Genomic DNA, 19,596 nt, shown 5'->3' with positions numbered 1-19,596 from the left:
ACTGCCGTTCTGTAATACCTGCATTGTAGCATGACTGAGTTCCTTTCTGGTTTTGCCACCAAGTGCTCTCTGCCATCAGTGGGGACAGCAGCTTCTTTTGGCAAAGTCTGTGTTAGAATTCAGGGCTCACCATTCGTTGCTTACTTGATTATTGCCTGCTTCTTCCACTCAATCAGAAATTCGATGAGACAGAGGTAGGTCTATTTTGCTCACTACTGTATATCCAGCAAATAGCACAGCACCTCACACATAGTAGATACTCAATAAATATTAAGTAAGCATTTAATAATGGATATTAATGGTAGGACCTACGTATAATTTATCTTTGGAGCCTTTACAGAACTCAAAAGAATGTCTGGTACAGAGTAGGTAATCAGTAAACGTCTGTCGAATCTATGAATCAATCCATTCAGTTCTGAGGAATCAACAGGCCAACTGCTATTTGCAGAAATTTGGCTCTCAAATTGTATCTCATTATTCAGCTATTTAGAACAGGAATGCATGATGATCAGGCCCAAAGGTTTTACTGATGAGCTGATTTACATCTCCAGAGCCACGTCCCCTTTGCATATCTTTTAACTTCATGCTTGCAGTCTTCAAGGTCTCTCTGGCTCTGACACTGAAGGGTCAGGATGCCTCTGCCTCTCTGTGGCCATCTATGTGGACACAGCACAGGGCAAAATGAAGAGTGGGCAGGAGAGACCGGTTTGTCTCGTCTCTGAATGAACAATGAGCCTACCCTTGGGTGTTCAAGCTCAATCATGTACTGCCCAAGAGCAACAAAATGTGTTATGTTAGAGTTAATTAAATCTAAGTCATTGCCCTAATCTTGTCTGTAAAAGGAGTTAACTATTGGAGATTCTACTTGACACTTTAATTAACCTTCACAGCCAATATAGTCATGTTCCTAAAATACCAAGTGCATCCATTCTGCTCAGCAGACAACAGAGTGTCATCCAGCTACACTCTCCATCTCTCTCTCGCCCTTGACTCCTCTCCTCTGCTGCTCTGCAGTCCCTCTCTGCAGGCACACAATAGGGTGGGGCAGTCTCAGAAGACAACGATCTGTCCTTGGGGGGGTTGCTCTGCACATTCCCTTTCTGGCTTGGATGTCAGAACAGGGAGGGTCATGTGTTCCAACATTTGAGGGGAGTGAGCACGGCTGACCTCAGTTTCCTCATCAGGGTCACCTCTCAGGGGGGCAGCAGGCATTGAGTGTGGGCCCAGAGCCAGCTCCCAATGAGCGCAAGAAGAATGAAGTGGTGAGCAAGTGGAGATGACTTACCTCCTAAGAATTCCTCTGCCATCCACATATTTGCCTATCACGGAGCCAGATCTTCTTTTCCAGCTTGCCTTGGAAGCAGCTGTGTTTGCCTTGGCTGCCTTGTCTTTCTGTAGAAACACAAAATGCCCTCAGATCCATGCCTATTTGCCCCGATGTTTGAACAGAAAAGGACCCATGGTTCCCACCTCACAGACCAGGCTCTACACAGAACTCTGAAGGAAGTAAGCAATGTTTTTGTCCCCCTGTTAGCATTTACCCCCTCTTCCCTTTTGCCATCACCCCTTCTTCACCAGAATCCCTCCATCTCCTTTCTAGTTATCTAATCAATGAACAAATACACAGTTTAGAGCCTGGGGTCCATCATGTTATTCTTCACAGGAGTACTGATAATTTGTAAAAGGAAAAAGAAGGAGAGATAAGTGTTGATGCATATTTTCCATACATATTCCTAATGCATATAGAAAATACCCATAAAACATTTATCTCTTCTGAAAAAATATATCTATATTTTTGAAACAGGGCCTTGCTCTGTCTCCCAGGTCAGAGAGAAATGGCATGATCACAGCACACTGTAGCCTCAAGCTCCTGCACTCAAGCCATCCTCTAGCGTCAGCCTCCTGGGTAGCTAGGACTATAGGCACCCTACCACGTCTGGCTAATTTTCTCAATTTTTGTGGAGATGGAATCTTGCTACGTTCCTCAGGCTGGTCTTGAATTCCTGGCCTTAAGTGATCCTCATGTCTCACTTTCTCAAAGTGTTGGGATCACAAAAGTGAGCCACCACATCTGATCAGACAAAAAAAAAAAAAAGAAAAAAGAAAAAAAAATATTTACAGGCATAAAAAACTTCTGTGAATAGAGAAAATATTTACAGGCGTTACAAAAAAAACTCTGTGAATCCCTTATTTCTAAAGTCTCAGATGTAATGAGAAAGTAACTAGCCAGGAGGATCAATTAACTCAGTGTTCTGTTCATAGCTTCTGAGCTAGCATAAGGTAGTTCAGCTCTTTGGTGGAAGTAGGCTGGGTGTAGATAAATTACTCAAACATCTGCAACACAGAACCTGGGTGGAGCAGGGGTTTACAACCCCCTTTGCCTACATGCTCCCTGACAGATGTCTTCTAGGAGATGAGGCGGGGGAGTTAGCTAGCAGGAAAAATCTTGTTAATCAGCCATCCCATGATTCCCAATGATCCTAAATGAGAGGAGGAGTTGCAGTGCTTCCAGAGCCCCCGAAGGTATGGCTATGCTGATTCCAAATTAATCTTCAATTATTATTCAATTTGTCCCTCTTTCTTTGATTCCCCACTGGAGTTCTTAATTCCATGCCCCTTTCAAAGCAGAATGAGTTAGGCAGGTAAAGGGAAGGGAGGTAAAGGGATTAGAGTGACATTTGGTTGGAAGTTTTAAAACAAATTCAGTGTTACTTCTAAAACAATTACTACCATTATCATCATCAAACAAATATGTGTAGGCATAAGTCTTGCTCTAATAGTACACATAGGTGGGTGGCAGAGATGTTTGCTACCAGTCAGTGATGGAAAAGAAACTGTGGTGTAATGCAGTCCCCCAGAGATTTGCAATTATAAAGCAGGTCAGATGTAATTTAGGGCAAACCAGCTGCCTTCTGCTGACCATATCTAGGTCACTGTTCAACTAAGGGTCCAATTTATATCATCCCCTTTCCAAGAATCTTTCTCAAAGACTCCTATGATATGGAGCAGGGATGGGAATTCACTTTCCACATGTGACAGCGGGTCATGATCCATGGTGGTAAATGATTTGCTCAGGGACACACATAGAATTCATAGGATGGTAATCCTGATAATCAGGAAGTCACATCAATCAATTTGGCCTCCAGTTTCCTTCCCTTCAGAGCACCCAGTGGCTCCTGTCTAAAGGGGAAGATGAGTAAGAGCATGGAATCCTAGGTTTTGGCCAATGTGGTCCACAGGGAAGACCTTTAAATAAACATAGGATTTCATGCCATTTAGGAAAGAGTGTGTGTGTGTGTGTGTGTGTGTATATACACACACATACACACCATACACCCATACACACACTATATATGCACTACATATATATGTGTGTGTGTATATATGCATGTGTGTGTGTATGTATATATACATATATATATATAGATAGAGAGAGAGAGAGAGAGAGAGAAAGAGAGAGAGAGAGAGATAGACATGGTACTCAGGTATGGAAGAGTAGGGGTCCCTGTAGGGTAGAGAAAAGTTGTTCACAAAATCAATTATGAAAATAGTGAAATGCACATCTCTAATATGTTCTATGACAGTATACAATGCAAAATTGTCATCGAGATAAAAATTTAAATGAAGAAAAAAGCTGCGAGCATTTTGGTTTAGAAGTGATAATGACATTTCAACTGCGCCATCTCATGGATAGAACTATCATTTCTGTATCCAAGAAATGTGCGACCCTCCCAAATATTTTAGTCTTGTTGTGCCAAGAGGAAACTGCATTACTTTGCACAAAATTAACACACTGTTACCCAGTAGGCCACCCTGAATTTTATTATTTGCAAACATTTTTATGCCATCATCCTGCCAAATAGATCCCAGGTGTCAGGACATTGCTGGGCCAGTCTCAACATGGATCTGGCTGTCCCGTGGACCACAGCCCTCAGTCCCCCACAGCTAAGGGAGAACTGGCCAGTTACCTGAAAACATATGTCCCGTTCATCCCGAAGGTGCTTGTTCCTTTCCCTGTGGATGGTAAAGGGGAATCTATTTAAACATGGAGTTTGTAGTTGATGTAGTTGATGTAGTTCTGATGGCAGCCAATTCACTAGTCAGATGGATGCAGGGGAAGGTATGGTGTGGAAGACCAGGGAGTTGGTGGAATTTCCTTCCTTGGAGATGTGATTAATGGTAGGGGATAGTCTGTGTGTACAGATAGGTACACTCAGATGCAGGGATAGACTGAGATATAATCCATCAGGATTATGCATGGCCTCTCCTGTTATTAGAGGCACCACCTACAGAGGGCAACCCCAGCATTCCAGCTCTGTCTGGGAGCTTCCTGTTGGGCTCCCTTTTTCTTTCTCTCTGTGCACCATTTATTCATACATGCACGGATTCACTCGAATGTCTCCTGAGCACCCACTGCATGCCAGGCACTCTTTTAGCCATCAAGGTCACACCAATGACCAACACAAAAAGATCCTGCCTCACAGAACTTGTATTTTAGTGAAGGGAAAATTGTTATTGAGTAAATAAAGCAGGAAAGTGGAATAAAAGAAGCCAGAGGGTGGAGTTGTATTTCAACTACAGAGGTCAGTGCCTCACTGATAAGACAGCATTTGCGCAGAGCCTTGAAGGAAAGAGAGAAGCATTCCAGGCAGGGGAGAGGCTAGGGGAAAGCCTTGTGCTGGGATGCGCCTAGTGTGAGCAAGAAACAGAATGGAGGAAGTAGAGTGCCCAAAGGGAGAGTAGTTAGGACATGAAGTCAGAGACAAAGTGGATGGTGGTTAGGACCTGTCTCTTCACAGCCTTGTGGGCCACTGCCTGAACTTCGATTTTTTTTTTTTCTTTTTAAAGACGGGGGTTTCACCATGTTGGTCAGGCTGGTCTTGAACTCCCGACCTCAGGTGATCCGCCCGCCTTGGCCTCCAAAGTGCTTGGATTACAGGTGTGAGCTACCACGCCCGGCCCTGAACTTTGATTTTTACTCCAAATGAGATATGAAGCCAAGGAGCGGGGGGTGGGTCAGGGTGAAGCAGATGGCAAAGGAGCGTCATGACCTGGCTCCAGTTTTCAAAGGATCCCTCTGGATGCGGTGCTAAGAATAGGCTGCTGGGGGCAAGGGTGGGGCCCTGACACTTGATGAGTATTTTTAGCAACATGGAGGTCACTAGCAACCTGGACAAGAACTGTTTCTGTGGAGGGGGGAGTTGGGAAGACCTGATTGTTGGGTTGAGAGTGTGAAGAAAAGGAGAGAGTGGAGAGAGTGTATGCGAACAACTCTTCTGAAACTTTTGTTGTAAAGGGATTGAAGAAATGGCAAGCAGCTGGGTGGGGATGCGAAGACAAGACATGTCAGACAAGAAATATTTGAGTCTATTTGTAGCTATCTTCAAAAGAGATAAAATGACGATGGAGGAGAGAAAGAACACATGCTGGAATAGTCCTTGAGGGGGCAGGAAGGGACAGGCTCTAATTCTAGAGGGTGAGTTGGGCACGGGGGCGGGGGTGGCCTCTGTGATGAGCATGGGGAGAGCATCCACCATAAAGAGAAGGCAGAGACGTGGGCACAGGAGGAAGCTCTTATCTAATGGTTCCAGCTGTGAAACAGGAGAAAGCCTGAGGATGGAAAAAGAGGAGTCTTTTTTCTGGGACTTAAAGTAGGAGCAGTTGGGAAAGTGAGTTGACTGGGTCTGCAGTGCGACTGTGGAATGCACTTGAGGTTCACAGCTGGGAATTTCATCCATTAACACAAGACGTGGAGAGGGAGGGCCAGATGCCCTCCAAGTCCTTAGCAGGTTTGTGATTCCATGACTCTTCCGGCCAGTGGCCTCTGAACAAACCCACACTTTGGAAGGGGAAGGGAGGGCACAGCCATGGATAGGTCCTAATCATCACAATGCAGCCATTTAGGGGGTACTTACTGGGGGCCAGGCGCTCTGCTAAGTGTGTTGTAGACTACAGAAAAAGAGTTTAGGTGGGGCCTGAGGCGTCACAACCTCGGCAACTGACTTCCAATTCCCCAGTCTTGCAGAAAACAATAGCAATGTGCCAGCGTGGTTTTCAGTTACCTGTATGAGGTGAGCAGGCAGGCACGCAGCCAGGGCCTCCAGAGCAAGTCAGGAGGGACATGGATGTTATTTTATAAGCCCTGAGAATGGCAGAGGGAGCTGCTCATGCCAGAGGGACCCTCACTCCTCACAGAGCTGTGAGTTAGCACCCCTGCACCTGAGTGAGGACCTTGGGAGACCTGGAAAGTCCCACCGTTTTTTGGAAAGCATGCTGCGTTGTTTGCTGCTTTGTGTGGTCCCCTCCATACAGAAACCTCGGTATTTAAAGAAACGTATCTGCTTTGGTTCACATCGCTGCTCTACTGTGATTCCTACTCACATAAATCACCTAACTGTCAAAAGCAGCCTGTAAGCTAGGCATGAGAAAATTAAGACTCGGACCGCTTAAGTCAACTGCCCAAAGTCACACAAGCTAATGAGAGGAAGTGCTGGGTCTTGAATCAGATCCAGCTTCAAAGTGCATGTTCCCAATCAAGTGCCCTGAAATCGCTCGCTTTTGCGCCCATTGTCCTTCAGATGGCAGCCCTTCTCACCCCGTCACACCCCAGCTGTTGTCCTGATTCCACCACCATCCCACTGCTACCCTCCCTCCACATTCCCGCTATCCCCCAGTCCCATCTCAGCATTCTCTCTCCCTTGAATCCTGGTGGTTTCCTGGGCCTTCGCTCCACCTCTCAGCTTTCATTAGCCAGTGGGGCTTAAGCTTGGTAACCCTGGATCGATGGCACAGAAAGGCCTCAGGCCTTCTGCAATTCTGCACAAATGCTAGTCTCCGTTAAAAAGACCCCCAAGTATTTGCAGAGAGCTGCCTTGTCATTCTCCCCTGCTCATTCTCTTTGAATATGCCCTTTTATATTTTCTGAATGCAATAGAAAAAAAAAAGACTCCAAAACTTGTCCGTACACATTTTGTTCTCTTCCTTTTATTAAAGCCTTCCTAAGAATCAAGACCTTCTCACAAATGGATTATAACTTGGCTACCTAAAAACCCCTTTGCATGTCCCCTGGCTCTGGAGGCCTGCCGGAATCACGTATTGAACGCAATCGGAAATGCATTCAGGTTGAAGCAGTTTTCCATTGGGTAGCATCACAGATGCCAGACACAATGAGCTACCCTTGCTCCCACAAAAACAAAAACCTTTGCAACATAACTGGGAAGTGACTCAAAACCACTTGCGCTTCAGAAATCAGAACCCAAGGTCCTTCTGTTTCCTCACCAAGAGGTGCTCAGCAGGCAGTGACCATGGGCAACACCAAACATTCCATCCTTCCCCACATAGGTTTGTTTCTTTGAGGAGGGGAGGGTGGTGCACATTCCAGACCAGTAAACTTTGAATGTTATCGCTGGGGGTCTTTGAAGGCTGAGAAACCTTTTTCTTGGTGTTCTGTTTGCAATTCATATACTCATTCCACAAACATGAACAGAACATAGCCAAGTTATGGATTTCCATTCTGGCTCTGTCAGCGAGTAGCTGCGTCACTTGCGGTAAATTACTTCATTCCTCTGATATCAACTTCCCCATCAGTTAATTCCTGTGAATTAAGCACCCTACTTACCTAACAGCTTTGCTGAGATGAAAGAGATAATATTCCTGGCATAGATTAGAGGCTCAGTAAACCCAGCTCCACTCCCACGTGAGGATGTACCACACACAATCCTGTGAGGGGCTCAGAAGAGTCGGGTAGAGCCTCCCCATCAGGAAGAATAAACTGGAGAGGGATGTGGGTGTGCGTGTAAATGGACCAAACATAACAGGGGGGCTACTCAGTGGTCCAAACACTACGATGGGGACCAAGGGAATGAGGGTGCTCTCTCAGCAGCATGTGTTTCCAGCACATAGGCAAGAATGACACCCTCAGACTGGTCCTTCCCACCCTAGGCTTCTGGGAGGTGCTCTCAGCACACGCCAGTGCCCACCGACGCACCTTAGGAAATCCAGCTGCTTGAGGAGCCCGGCCTTCTCGCGCTGTAGACTCTCCGTCACGCGGTACACTTCCCTGGGAGAGGCAAACACACCACGGTGAGCTCCCGGTGGAAGCCGGATGCCTGGACCCCTCATGCTGGAGACCGGCAGGCTATGTCACGCTGGGGACAGAGGGCACTGGAGGAACGTGGTCTTCTCCTGGAGAGCTCCTATGGTATGCAAGTGCTTTGGACCATGATCTCAGTTTGTCATCACACATCCTCAACTTGGGAGGTGAACTTATCCCCATTTTATAGATTGTGACCATCAGAGAAGTCTGCTAAGTCTTTCCAGTTTATACTGACAATCCGTGACTAAACCAGGGTCCCCTCCTACCCCCAGACCCAGCTTATTCCACAGCCACTTCACATGCCACCTGTGAATAAGCTGGTTGGTCACTATACAGTTTGTCCAGACACAAAACTGCCCTGTCCTATCTGGACTTCAGGGAGTTAGAATCAATATTCTTCTCCAGCCAGATCTTGAAGGGTGAGAGCAGAATTTGTATTACCTTCCCTCCCATTCTTGCCCCACCCAGAGACTGGTTGAGGGTGTTTTTAGGAGCTCTGGAAGAATCACCTCCCCTTTCCCACCTTCCTTCCGAAGTCCCTAGATATCTGGACTTTTCACTATTGGGCATTCATTTCTCTGACTTATGATCTAGCTGTAATGCAGAGATTGAATGCATCTATTATAATCATTTACATCACTGTGCTAACATGTTCATTATAGCAGGAGTTGTGAGGAAGGGGAGAGAGAAGCAAGAAGGCTGTGACCCAGGGCAATTAGATGGCAACTCAGGTTGGGAGGTAAGGGCTGTGCCTGGTTTGTTTACACTGATGTCCTTGACACAGTGCCTGGCATGGAGGTGTAATCAGCAAATAGCTGTAGGAAGAAAGAAAAGAGAGACAGAGTGAAAGAGGTGCGGGAGCAAAGAAGGAAGAAAGGAAAGAAAGGAGGAAGAGATGAAGGAAAGAAGGAAGGGAAGGGAAGGAAGGGAAGGAAGGGAGGGAAGGAAGGGAAGGAAGGAAGGAAAGGGAAGGAAGGAAGGAGGAAAGGAAGGAAGGAAGGAGGAAAGGAAGGAAGGAAGGGATAATTGGGGAAGTCTTCAGTATCACTCAGGGAAGAAAGGAAAGGAAAAAAATAAGAAATTGGGTGACATTGGGAAGCTGGCTTAATTTCACAATTCTGTCTTCATTTTTCCCTTTGTGTTCTATATCATGCTTTAGACATTTTTTAATCACCCTCTGATCTTACTACAAGGGTCCACATTTCCAAACTGCAGCACAGATTTTTGTGGAGGGAGCATCTTGCAAGCTGATACAGATATCACTTTCCACGGGCTGTCAGGGATGCCAGGCTGTATACACACTGTGCTGGACAAGACCCCTCTGCAATCCCATCAATGTCATTACTGAGCTGGCAGAAACAGCACTAACACGCTGGTCCACAGGACTCTCCTGCCAAGCTCCTAATGACCTGATTCCTTAAGCACACTGTTTCTTTTCCCCCGGCTTTATAGAATAATTGTAAAGTCAATTTACAGCAATAACAGGCTGAATGAAATTCTAAGTTCAACGCAGACAATTCTAATTAAGCAAGAAACCTTTTCTGGCTCCTGCAGAGACGCAAATTCCTGACATTTTATTACCAATTATATTTAATTTCAACTTGAAGGAAAATAATGTGTTTCCCATTATCCAAACTGGGTCTGCAAGCCCCTGTCTGGGACTGTGCTCTGATGAGTGCTCTGTGAGCAGAGCTGCCAGGGCCTGACTCTAGGCCCTGGAGCTGAAGATCCTGGTGCTGTGCTTTAGGGCTCCCGCACACCACCCTGGGTCCTGACTCTCTCCAGGGGTGGCCAGGAGCACACAGCTTTTCCTCTGCTCAGGAAAATCATTCACCAGGGACTTCAGGTCTGGGTTCTCACAGTGTTTTATCAAATAGCCAGTTCTCAAATTCTAAGTCTTCTCTGGCTCTGCATACACAGCACCAGTGACCATCGGAGCTATATAAACACACACCTATATGCACACGTATGTATTCCAAATACATGTGAATACATGTACTGTATCTACTTGTCTAGTAAACATATATCTGCTTGGATATTTGTACATACATATATATACACATATATTCAGAAATATATTTTTGAGTCAACAAAAAGGCATTTCTGAAAAAAAAAGTCACTTAGATATTTGACTAAATGACCTCTAAAGTCCTTCTAACCTAGAGGTTCTAAAAGTCTCTACATGGGTAATATGTAAACTGAGAGGGTAATTGGTGAGATGTTTCTGGCTACGCTTAGGGAACTGCTGAACTTGTTTTAGGGGAGGGATGAGCTCTGGAGCACTTCACAAGACATGCTATCAAGTGAAAAATGCAATGCAAATGCAGAATAGTATGCTTAATATGCTACTGTTTTGTAAAGGAAAAGAGTGTGTGTGTGTGTGTGTGTGCGCGCACGCGTGCGTGCACATATGTGTCTGTGCCCGCAAATACACAGCATACTCTGAAAGGATCTACAAGAAACCATGACCAGTGGCTCTGATGACTGCATGCTGGGGTCACGTCAGGGAGCATATAAGATTTTGTGCCTTTTGAATTTCATGCCTTGTCATAACTACTTATCAAATAAAAGCTAATTAAAAAATAAAGAGCGTTGCTGCTTCTCAGCTGACCTTTATCTTTACATCATCTCTCTGCTTGATAGTTTTCTTTATCTCATTTTAAAATCTACTTCTGTTACCTTGAGCATCTTCAGAGAACAGGAAAATTAATTTTGCCTGTTCAGAATTCTTGCTGATCCGTGACTAAGGCTGTTTACCTCCCAGCTCCACCCTTTCCCTCCCAGCTGCTCTGTGGCAGCACGGAGCAGCAAGATCCTGTCAGAAAGCACAGGACTGTCAGGAGAACTGGGCTCTGTCCCTGCTGTCTGGCACTCACCAGCTGCGTGACTTTGGGCCAGTCACGACACCTCTCTGAGCCTCAGTTTCCTCATGTATAAAATGAAGTCCTCTCCATCTGCCGGTCTGCAACCCCACTCTGTGGAGAACAAGGGAAGCCTCTCGCTGCACTGCTCTCCTGCCCTCTCTGGACGGGACATGCTCTCTGGGCCCCGGCATGCTCCCCAGCTGCACAAGAAATTGCAAGCTTCTTGAAAACAAGTTGAGAAGGTTCTGGAGTCATATTTCTCTCTTCTTCCCAACCCTCCCTCCTTCCCTCCCTGTTTTTCAATTCCCAACCTCCAGCGATTGTGTCTCTGGCTTGGTTAATTAAGATAAGACTTCAGAAAGCTTTGAATCCTCATGCTGTGATGTGATACTCCAGCACTGGTTTATTTCCATTTGCTGTTCTAATGCTTGTGCCTTCAGATGTCAGTTGCTTTTAGAGCTTGATTGAATTTTAAGAGCCTGAATCCTTAATTCTGTTTGTAAAGCTAAATGCCTGTACCTTGTTGACCTGTTCTCAATGAGGAGGAACTGATTTTGCTTGTTCACAATGAAATATATTGTCCTTCCACAATTGGTCATCCAAGAATTGGAATGGAGGGGCTTGTTTTAAGTCAGCTACCTGGGAGTTTTTTTGTTTTGGTTTTTTTAACTGGAGATACCTTACTAGGGTGAAATTCTCAGCCCAAACACATCTCCTTCCTTTTACCCCTTTTACCAGGCGATTAGTGCCAAATAGTACAGGATTCCACACGTCAAACCAGCAGAACACTTTTATTTGGGCCTATGGACCAAAATCCTGCCAGCAGTCTTTTGAACAAGGGGAGTTAACATCTATAAAACATGTTCTGGTAAGTAACACTGCCCTCTTCCCTGAAATTAGACTTTCGGTGCTACCTGGTAACTTTCGGGATCAGATACACAATTACATTTTTCAGAATAAATGAATGAATGAAGAGTGCACGAACAAATGTGTGTAAATGACAGTCAGTCCTACTCTTGTTAAAATATTTTCTGCAGTCTTGTTGTTCTCTAGGGAAAATTGGCGAGATGGTCTAACTCTTAGCATCTTAGGACGGTTACTTAAACCTCTGAACCTCAGTTTCCTCCTCGATAAATTAGAGTTCGTAATAACAGAACCTGCCACACCAGGATGATTTAAAGATCAAATGAGAAGATGTCAAATTATCAACATAAGTGAGATATATTGAACGCCCAGCGTGGTACCTAGCACAGAATAAATGTTTGCCGAATGAATAAGTCATTGACTATATGGATAAATGAATGTACAAATAAACAAATGAGATTCCTCTGCCCTGAGCCTCAGAGTAGAACATTTGTTCTAAAACCTACGACTCCCAAGACGAGATAAATGACTGACTCTTCAGGGACTTCTCCAGCTTAAGGGGCAGACCCAGGCTTGATGCGGCCACGGGTGTGCCTCTGCCTAGTAAGTGAACCCTTGTGGCTGGATGCCACTTGCAGGTCGGGCCCTAAGAGATGTGGAGTTTTCCCCACTGGGCCCACACAGCTGAATCTGAGGAACATAGTGAAAAAAAATGGGCAGAGATGGAGAGGAGAGTCCAGGGCAGTGACACATGCTCCGTCAGATCATATGCTGATCCCAAAAGGCTTCCTCCTTCCCTCTGGTCCGCCTTGTCTCTACATGACAACAGTCACCTAGGGTCTGTCTGCTCACTCAGCATTCGCCCACAGACTGCCTTATATTTGTTTGTGGAATAGCATGTCTTTCTAATCACAGAATGTATCTTCTGAGAACAGGGCTGTATGTTTCTTGTCAATCCTAGGCAATGCTGGACACAGAACTGATCTACTTAATAGTGTCAGAATCCTAGAAGAATGCTAGGAGAGTCTCAGGGAAGAAGAAGCCCAAATCCACATTTCACAGGCAAGGAGACACGAGTAGCGAGGGGACACGCCATAGTAAGAGGTGGTGCTAGAGGACAGCAGAGGAGTGGACAAAGACTGGACTCACATCTCCTTCTCCTGGTGGAGTTTGCAGGCCTCTTGCTGGAGGCTTTCCAGCTGCTGCTGAGCTTCCTGCAGCTCCTGGGAGGTCCGCTCCAGCTCCCGGGCCAGCTCCTGGTTAGTGAGTTTCAGCTTGTTATTCTCAGCCTTGGTCTCATGCTTGTCATGATGCAGGGCTGTGCACTGACCTTCCAGCTGCAAAGCAATGAGGGGCAGAGGGGAATGAGGGGCCACCACCATCTTCAGGAGGCCTGCTCTGGCCTCACCTTGCTTTCCCCACTTGGCAGGCAGGAACTGTCACTGCCACCGCTCACTGGCCTCAAGCGTAAATCAGCATTGTCCTCTCCTCAGTTCACACATATACACTCCTCTAGGCAGGAAGGAGCTTTCAGAGCGCATCCTGTCTCTCCCCTGACTCCACACAGGACCACTAAATAGTCCAGGAGGAGCTGCTCTATTCAAAAAGACCACTAGTAAAGGAACTTCCACAATCTGTGTGAATGGCCTTGAGATCTAACCTAAATCCGTCTTGTCGAATTTTTTTTTTTTTTTTTGAGATGAAGTCTCACTCTGTCGCACAGGCTGGAGTGCAGTGGCACGATCTTGGCTCACTGCAACCTCCGCCTCCCAGGTTCAGGCAATTCTCCTGCCTCAGCCTCCTGAGTAGCTGGGATTACAGGCGTGTGCCACCATGCCCAGCTAATTTTTGTATTTTTAGTAGAGACAAGGTTTCACCATGTTGGTCAGGCTGGTCTCGAACTCCTGACCTTGTGATCTGCCCACCTCGGCCTCCCAAAATACTGGGATTACAGGCATGAGCCACTGCGCCCAGCCCCATCTTATTGACTTTTAAGCCAATTTCTTTTCCTTGGTCCTTGATGGAGATGGGGAACAACCAAATGGCCTGCTTCATAAAACCAACCTTCCCAATTTCACACGCTGATAGTAAATCTATATATTCCCTTTTCTCCTCTCAGCTCCACTTCCATTAATCTAGAGAAGCTTTTAAGGGTAGCCAGAAGCCCTGAAAATTCTTAGGAAATAACTAAAACAGGTCAAACAGAACATAGACCTTTTCTATGTCCCTAAAGCAACTAAAAGCCCTGCATTTTTATAGCTTCAGCTTTTCTTGGCTGTGATTATGCTTTGCAGCACTTCCAATCCTCTTACCAGAGGAAGAATCAAAGCAAGGTACATATATCATAATAAATTTAGTTTAATGAATGTGGCCAGTAAGGGGAGGAAGAAGTAACAACAAGGAATTTGGTGTGATTCTCAAGAGGCTCCTGTGTAATCAGGCAAGCATGCAGTAATTAAATCGAGTGGCAATCATTCATTTGAGGGATAAATCTAATTGCTAGGAACTTAATGCATAATAGAGGGGAAGAGAAGAAGTGGGAGAAGCAAGGTACAACTGTGGATGGGGAAATGCGGAGGCAGCCGGCAGCTCCCAGAGTGGAAATCATCTTGCTGCAGAATGAAAGAGACCTAAATTCATAGCTTGGGTAGCAGCAGCAGTGGAACAGTCTCTAGTCCTAGCAGGGCTGTCTTCAAGCAGATTTTAATGTACTGCTAAAAATAGCCTTGTCTATTGAAAGGGAAGCAATGTGTCTGGGTCTGTCCAGAGCTGGATTCCTTCCAGCACCAGGCACAAGAAAACAGGAGGCCAGTGGCACCCAGGTCTGTCTCCCTCAGGGGCTCTTGCTAAGAAGTGGATGCCACTAAGTATGAGGCTTGCCTAGGTAGTCAGTCTTTCTGGGGTCATTAGCCAGTCATTCCCAGCCACAGGGACACCGCTCTGCAGAGCGCACCACCCAGCCTGCCTCCTGGAGGCTCAGGTACATCAGAGAGGAGCGTCTGGTGTCTGCATCCCTGCAGGTATCAGAGCAGCCACAAAGGATGCCAATGAACCTGTCCAGGCACCGCACAGCCAGGGAAGAGACAGGTTGACCTTGGAAGAGCCTGTTCCAGCGGAGGTATCCATGGCCATTCTGGAGGGAAAAAATGTATCTGCAGCCTCCCCCAAAACATCGTGGTAGACAATGTCTCTTGTACCTCAGCTTTCTCCTCTTTTCTTATACAAGAGGCAGGAAACAAATTCAAGTTTGGCATTCTCATGGCTCCTGGATATAATTATAGGAACATGTCTGCAGATACCTTGTGAGGGAATGCTTGGCAACTTTTCCAAGTTAAACACCTGGCTTTGGAGAAGTAAAGGCTTTATCTTGGTATCACCTGTGATTTTAAATGCTACCTTTTGTACAGCTAAATAGTTCTTTTCAGGTTAAGAAAAAAATCAAAAGTCCTTAAGTGAATGGCAGGGAAAGTGGGCAAGAGCCAGAGAAAAGGATGGAGTGAAGAGCCAGGTACGCTGAGGCCACTGGCAGCAACATACCCTTTTCTGCTTCTGGGTGAGCTGCTCCAGCTCCTGCTCCTTACATAACAGTTTCTGCTCCAGCTCTTGACTGCGGGCTTGAAACCTCTCTGTGTCCTGCCAAGTTGGAAAGAGGGACACACGGGACCCAAATGTAGCACACCTGGATTATAGATTGTTTTTTTCCCACCTTGAACCTACTGAAGATCAGGCCCCATCGTATTAGATTGTGGGCTTCTCCCACAGCACTTCAGGGCTCTGGTAGCCTGCCTGCCCCATCAGGGAAGACCAAATGAGACAGATCGTGCAAACAGTGAGGCATGATCCAAACACACAGCAAGCGTGGCCATGTCTGATGACTGTGCACCGCCACCCTCCTCTCCACCAAAAACGGGGACAGTATCAGCCAGCAGTAGAATACTGAACAGGGATAACTGGGGCCTGAGTTCAAATATCAGGCCTTAGTCTCCTCATGTGCAAACTGGGGGTGACTGGAGGAGGCACACGACACCTCGCAGGCCTTCCAACTTGGATATTCTGTTCCAGGTTGGGTTGGGTACTGGCGTTGGATGCCTTCGATTGGCCTCACTCTGGAAACACAGGGCCATTACCTCTTCCTCTTGAGGGTCTAAGTGTTCACTATTTTCCCACTGGGATTGAAGTCTCCCAGGCCCTGCTCCTCAGGATGTTTTAATACCTGCTCCTTCCCTAGGCTGGGCTTCCCCCACACAGAGGGGCTGAAGCAGGTGAGAAGGGGCCTGGCTCTGGGATGAGGAGGAAAGTGTGTGGGCTGTCGGGTGCCTGATGCTCTCAGCAGAGCCGGGTCTGTGGCATAAGGGCCCCGAGCCCAGAGGGACACAACGTGGGTTCTAGCCCCGGCTTCACATTCTTCTGGATCACTGTTTGTTCACAGAATAGAAACAAAAATACCCATGCCATCTGCAGCACTCCACTTGCCTGAAGGCAGAATGGAGGTACAAAATGTGCAAGAAGAGAAGAAACCATTGTCATTGCCACATAACTCACTCTCAGAGCCCCACCTGGGGTTCCTGTGATGTGGAATGACTCCTTCCCACAGGGGATGCTGCACTAGGGGGGTGTCCTGGCATGACAGCCTGCAGCAGTACAGTGGTGGAACATGGCCCTCTCGGGCCAGAGGCCTTTGGACACTTCTGCATCCTCTATTGATATTACTAGGTTCTTCTGACCATTTTAGGCAGGTAAATGGGCAGAAGAACCACAGGGACAGCCTGTGATTATCCTCATGTTAACCACATGAGTGGCAGAGGTACTATCTGACCAGACAGCACCTGCTCCCAACATTTGTTTCCGGAGAATCAGCCCCAGGGAATCTGCCTCCTTCAGCTTGGCTGCTGCTCTCCGTGAAAAATGCTGGGAGCAGCGAGCAGCTCCAGAATCCCCAGGCTGATGTGGCTGTCCCCACAACAGGCCTGCAGAGTATCCTCACAAAGGGCCAGGACAGGGCATTGAGGGGGTTGGAAGGTGCAAGTGATTAGGTACTCCCTTCATGGTCAAACAAACTGGTAAGTGTCAAGCCAGGATCCAGATTCTGGTCCGAGGGTCCAGCCTTTTCCATGACGTCAGAAACTGTGGCACCACCATCCTTGATCTATCACCAGCAAAAGCCTTTGTATCTAACGGCTTAATAGTGCTGCAAAAACATCTGAGCAGTTTTCACGTTCACGCAGAAGGCATAAATCTTAGCACTGAGGTTTAAAGGCGTTTGGTATCAAGAAGGGAGAAGGAGGGAGCAGAAGGGGACAGGAGGCTGGATCACCTGCAGTGATGCAAACTTGTCCTTGAATTTTTTTTCTCTGACCTCTCCCCTCGCCCATCGCCATGCCCTGGCCCAGAATTTGCTTCTGAAATCATGTCTTTTTCTTTAGCTAAGACCTCTGACCTGTAATCATGACCCGGGCAGAGGGGACATGGAGCCCAGCCTCTCTGTGCAGGAGGTCATTTGTGATAAAGGGGGTGGCTCTCTTACAGCAGGGAGGTGGGGTGGGGAGCTGCTGTTCTCAGAAACTATTCTGGGGTCTGCTGGGGAGAAGTGTGTGAGTTCTGTCTACCATCAACTAGGTTGAGGGGCAGGAGCAGGCAGAATGCTTTCAGGCTTGACCAGAAGAGGCCTGGAAATGCTGACAAGGGCGCTAGCTGGAGGACATGACCAGATTTTCAAGAAAAGGATTCTGATTCCCTCTCAGTTTGAATGACATCTGTGATAATAAATGGAGCAGTGATGTCGATAATCTGAGGCAGCATAAAGCTTAAAATTGGTTCAAGAGAAAGGGTTATGATAATAGCCAGGCTTAGTGCTGAGAGGCAAGGGAAGCTGCCATCCAAGATCAAAGCCCTTTCTGCTGAGAACCCACCAAGTAGATCATCCAAAAATGGGTACTAGAGAGTTCGCTGAAGCTTTTTTTTTTATTTATTTAGTTTTATGAACATGTTCCAAGAAGGATCCTGCTTACCTTGGCAAAGAAGAGGATTTCACCAGTCCTGATCTCTTGAGACAAATGGCAGGGCTGGGTAAGGGGCTAAGAATCAGACCAGGAAGAGGGGAAGGAGTTATCCACTCCCTCCATGGTATCTGTGGAAGGTGGCATTTGTTTTTTCTTGGCTATTAAATTTTCCAGGTGTCTAAGGGTAAAGGATGGGTAGTACAGCCTCTAAGGCTTGTCCCCTTAGGGGAGCTGCTGGGCATAGGATAAACTGGGCTGGTGCATTTAGATGGGCCTGCCATATTAATCTAGGAATAGCTAATGTCAGAACAAATTTAACAGGGAAAGCATGAGCCTTCATCCATCCATCCATCCATCCATCCATCTATCCATTTAACAAATATTTGTGGAGCATTTCGTACATTCTAGGCATTGTCTTCATGCTAAGGATATCTTAGTTAATAAAAGATAAAATCTCTGCTCTTTTGCAACTTATATGCTAGCAGGAGGAGACAGATAAGTCAATGAAAATAAACAAGGATATTACATGTCCTGCGTGAAGGTGATAAATGCCTTGAAAAAAATATATGGCAGAGGAAGCAGGAATCAAAAGTGCATGGATGGGGGCACCACAATCTTGAACTTGGGGGAGATAGAGCAGATATGCAAGTCTGGGAAGTGCACACTTACCTTCAGAAGAAACTGCTCCTTCTCATTTTTGATTTGTTGTTCCATCTCCTCATAGAGATGCTGGATTTCTTCATCATAAGCCGCAATTTTCCTATAGAGGTGGCAAAAGGAGAGTCTGCACTGAGGTTCCCCTATCCCACAGTGGCAGCTCTCGGCACTCAGACACCAGTCCCCCACTCTGCAGCCCTGGGTATGGGGGTGATAGCATGGGTCAGATGGCCAAGGCTACAGGATCGGCTAACCCAACAAGGGATGCAGACCAGAGAGGCCTTGTGGGACCTACCCCTACAACTGGTAGGTTTCACGTGGCCGCTCCTCCTCCCGTCCCCCAGCCATCCCTCCTAGAAGATCCCTATGTTCCTGGTGAAGCTTCCCTGGACCATCTCCCTCTATTTTACTTTATTTTAACACAGGCCCACAGGCCTCTGCCAGACATATCATGCCTGTTGCCACTGATCCCACGCTCGTAGACTACCTGAAGTTGCATTGTGTGGGTTTCTTTCCTGTTCAGTTTCCTGGTTTATCTTGTCCCTGTTTGCATGCTTTCTCTCTGCCTGTCTACATCAGGACCTTCTGACACTGCAGTGTCAGAGGACTCTCCCTGTATGCTTGAGCTTGTGTGATCCATGTTTCTCATGAGACTCAAGAGATTCCGTGATGATGACAACGAGAGCTCTCACACCCCTCACCAAAAGCAAAGGGCACACTGTCTAGTGCCCGTGCCATCTCAGGCTCCAGGGCACAGGCAGACAGTGTGAGCAGGCGAGGCTGGTTGGAGGATGGAGATGACAATGAGATGTCCTCATCCCCACTCTCCTTCTCAGCATCCTCTCCCCACTTGAAGAGTCCTGCAGGCCAGAAAATGAGTACCTAGGCACTCTGCTTCTATAGAGCCATGAAGGCAAACACAGACATGGGGATGAGGTTTGCAGGTCATCCCTTCTGTTTTCCCCTCTCTCCTCATGATACATCCGCCTTCTAATTCCCCTCCAAATTCTAATAGGAAAAATCTGCTATTAGCATGGAACTGAAACTGGGAGTTATCATTCCAAATTATTAACATTCCCAGGTAATTGCATTTTCATACCTTTTTTGCTGACCATGC

At 46.7% G+C, this 19,596-nt stretch overlaps 1 protein-coding gene across 8 annotated transcripts in view; it reads right to left on the bottom strand.

Annotated features, from left to right (window-relative positions):
- Positions 1 to 19,596, bottom strand: part of CRACR2A (calcium release activated channel regulator 2A) — a 141,402-nt gene that overhangs the window by 31,941 nt on the left and 89,865 nt on the right. For 7 of the 8 annotated variants that reach the window (XM_021671346.2, XM_064377530.1, XM_021671348.2 and 4 more), the window contains 7 exons: positions 18,492 to 18,582; positions 15,361 to 15,456; positions 12,973 to 13,160; positions 10,972 to 11,070; positions 7,988 to 8,059; positions 3,969 to 4,014; positions 1,286 to 1,392 (listed from right to left, as the gene is read on the bottom strand). In XM_021671346.2, coding sequence (XP_021527021.2) covers positions 1,286 to 1,392; positions 3,969 to 4,014; positions 7,988 to 8,059; positions 10,972 to 11,070; positions 12,973 to 13,160; positions 15,361 to 15,456; positions 18,492 to 18,582 — 699 coding nt within the window. The remainder of the gene's footprint in view (positions 1 to 1,285; positions 1,393 to 3,968; positions 4,015 to 7,987; positions 8,060 to 10,971; positions 11,071 to 12,972; positions 13,161 to 15,360; positions 15,457 to 18,491; positions 18,583 to 19,596) is intronic. The other variant, XM_021671353.2, reaches the window with a different exon arrangement.

The sequence above is a fragment of the Aotus nancymaae genome, unplaced genomic scaffold (genome assembly GCF_030222135.1).
Source record: "Aotus nancymaae isolate 86718 unplaced genomic scaffold, 86718_ANA_hifiasm-v0.15.2.pri h1tg000016l, whole genome shotgun sequence".
NCBI classification, from domain to species: Eukaryota; Metazoa; Chordata; class Mammalia; order Primates; family Aotidae; genus Aotus; species Aotus nancymaae.
The sequence above is the reverse complement of the archived record's forward strand: the minus strand, read 5'-3'. Positions and strand labels throughout refer to the sequence as shown.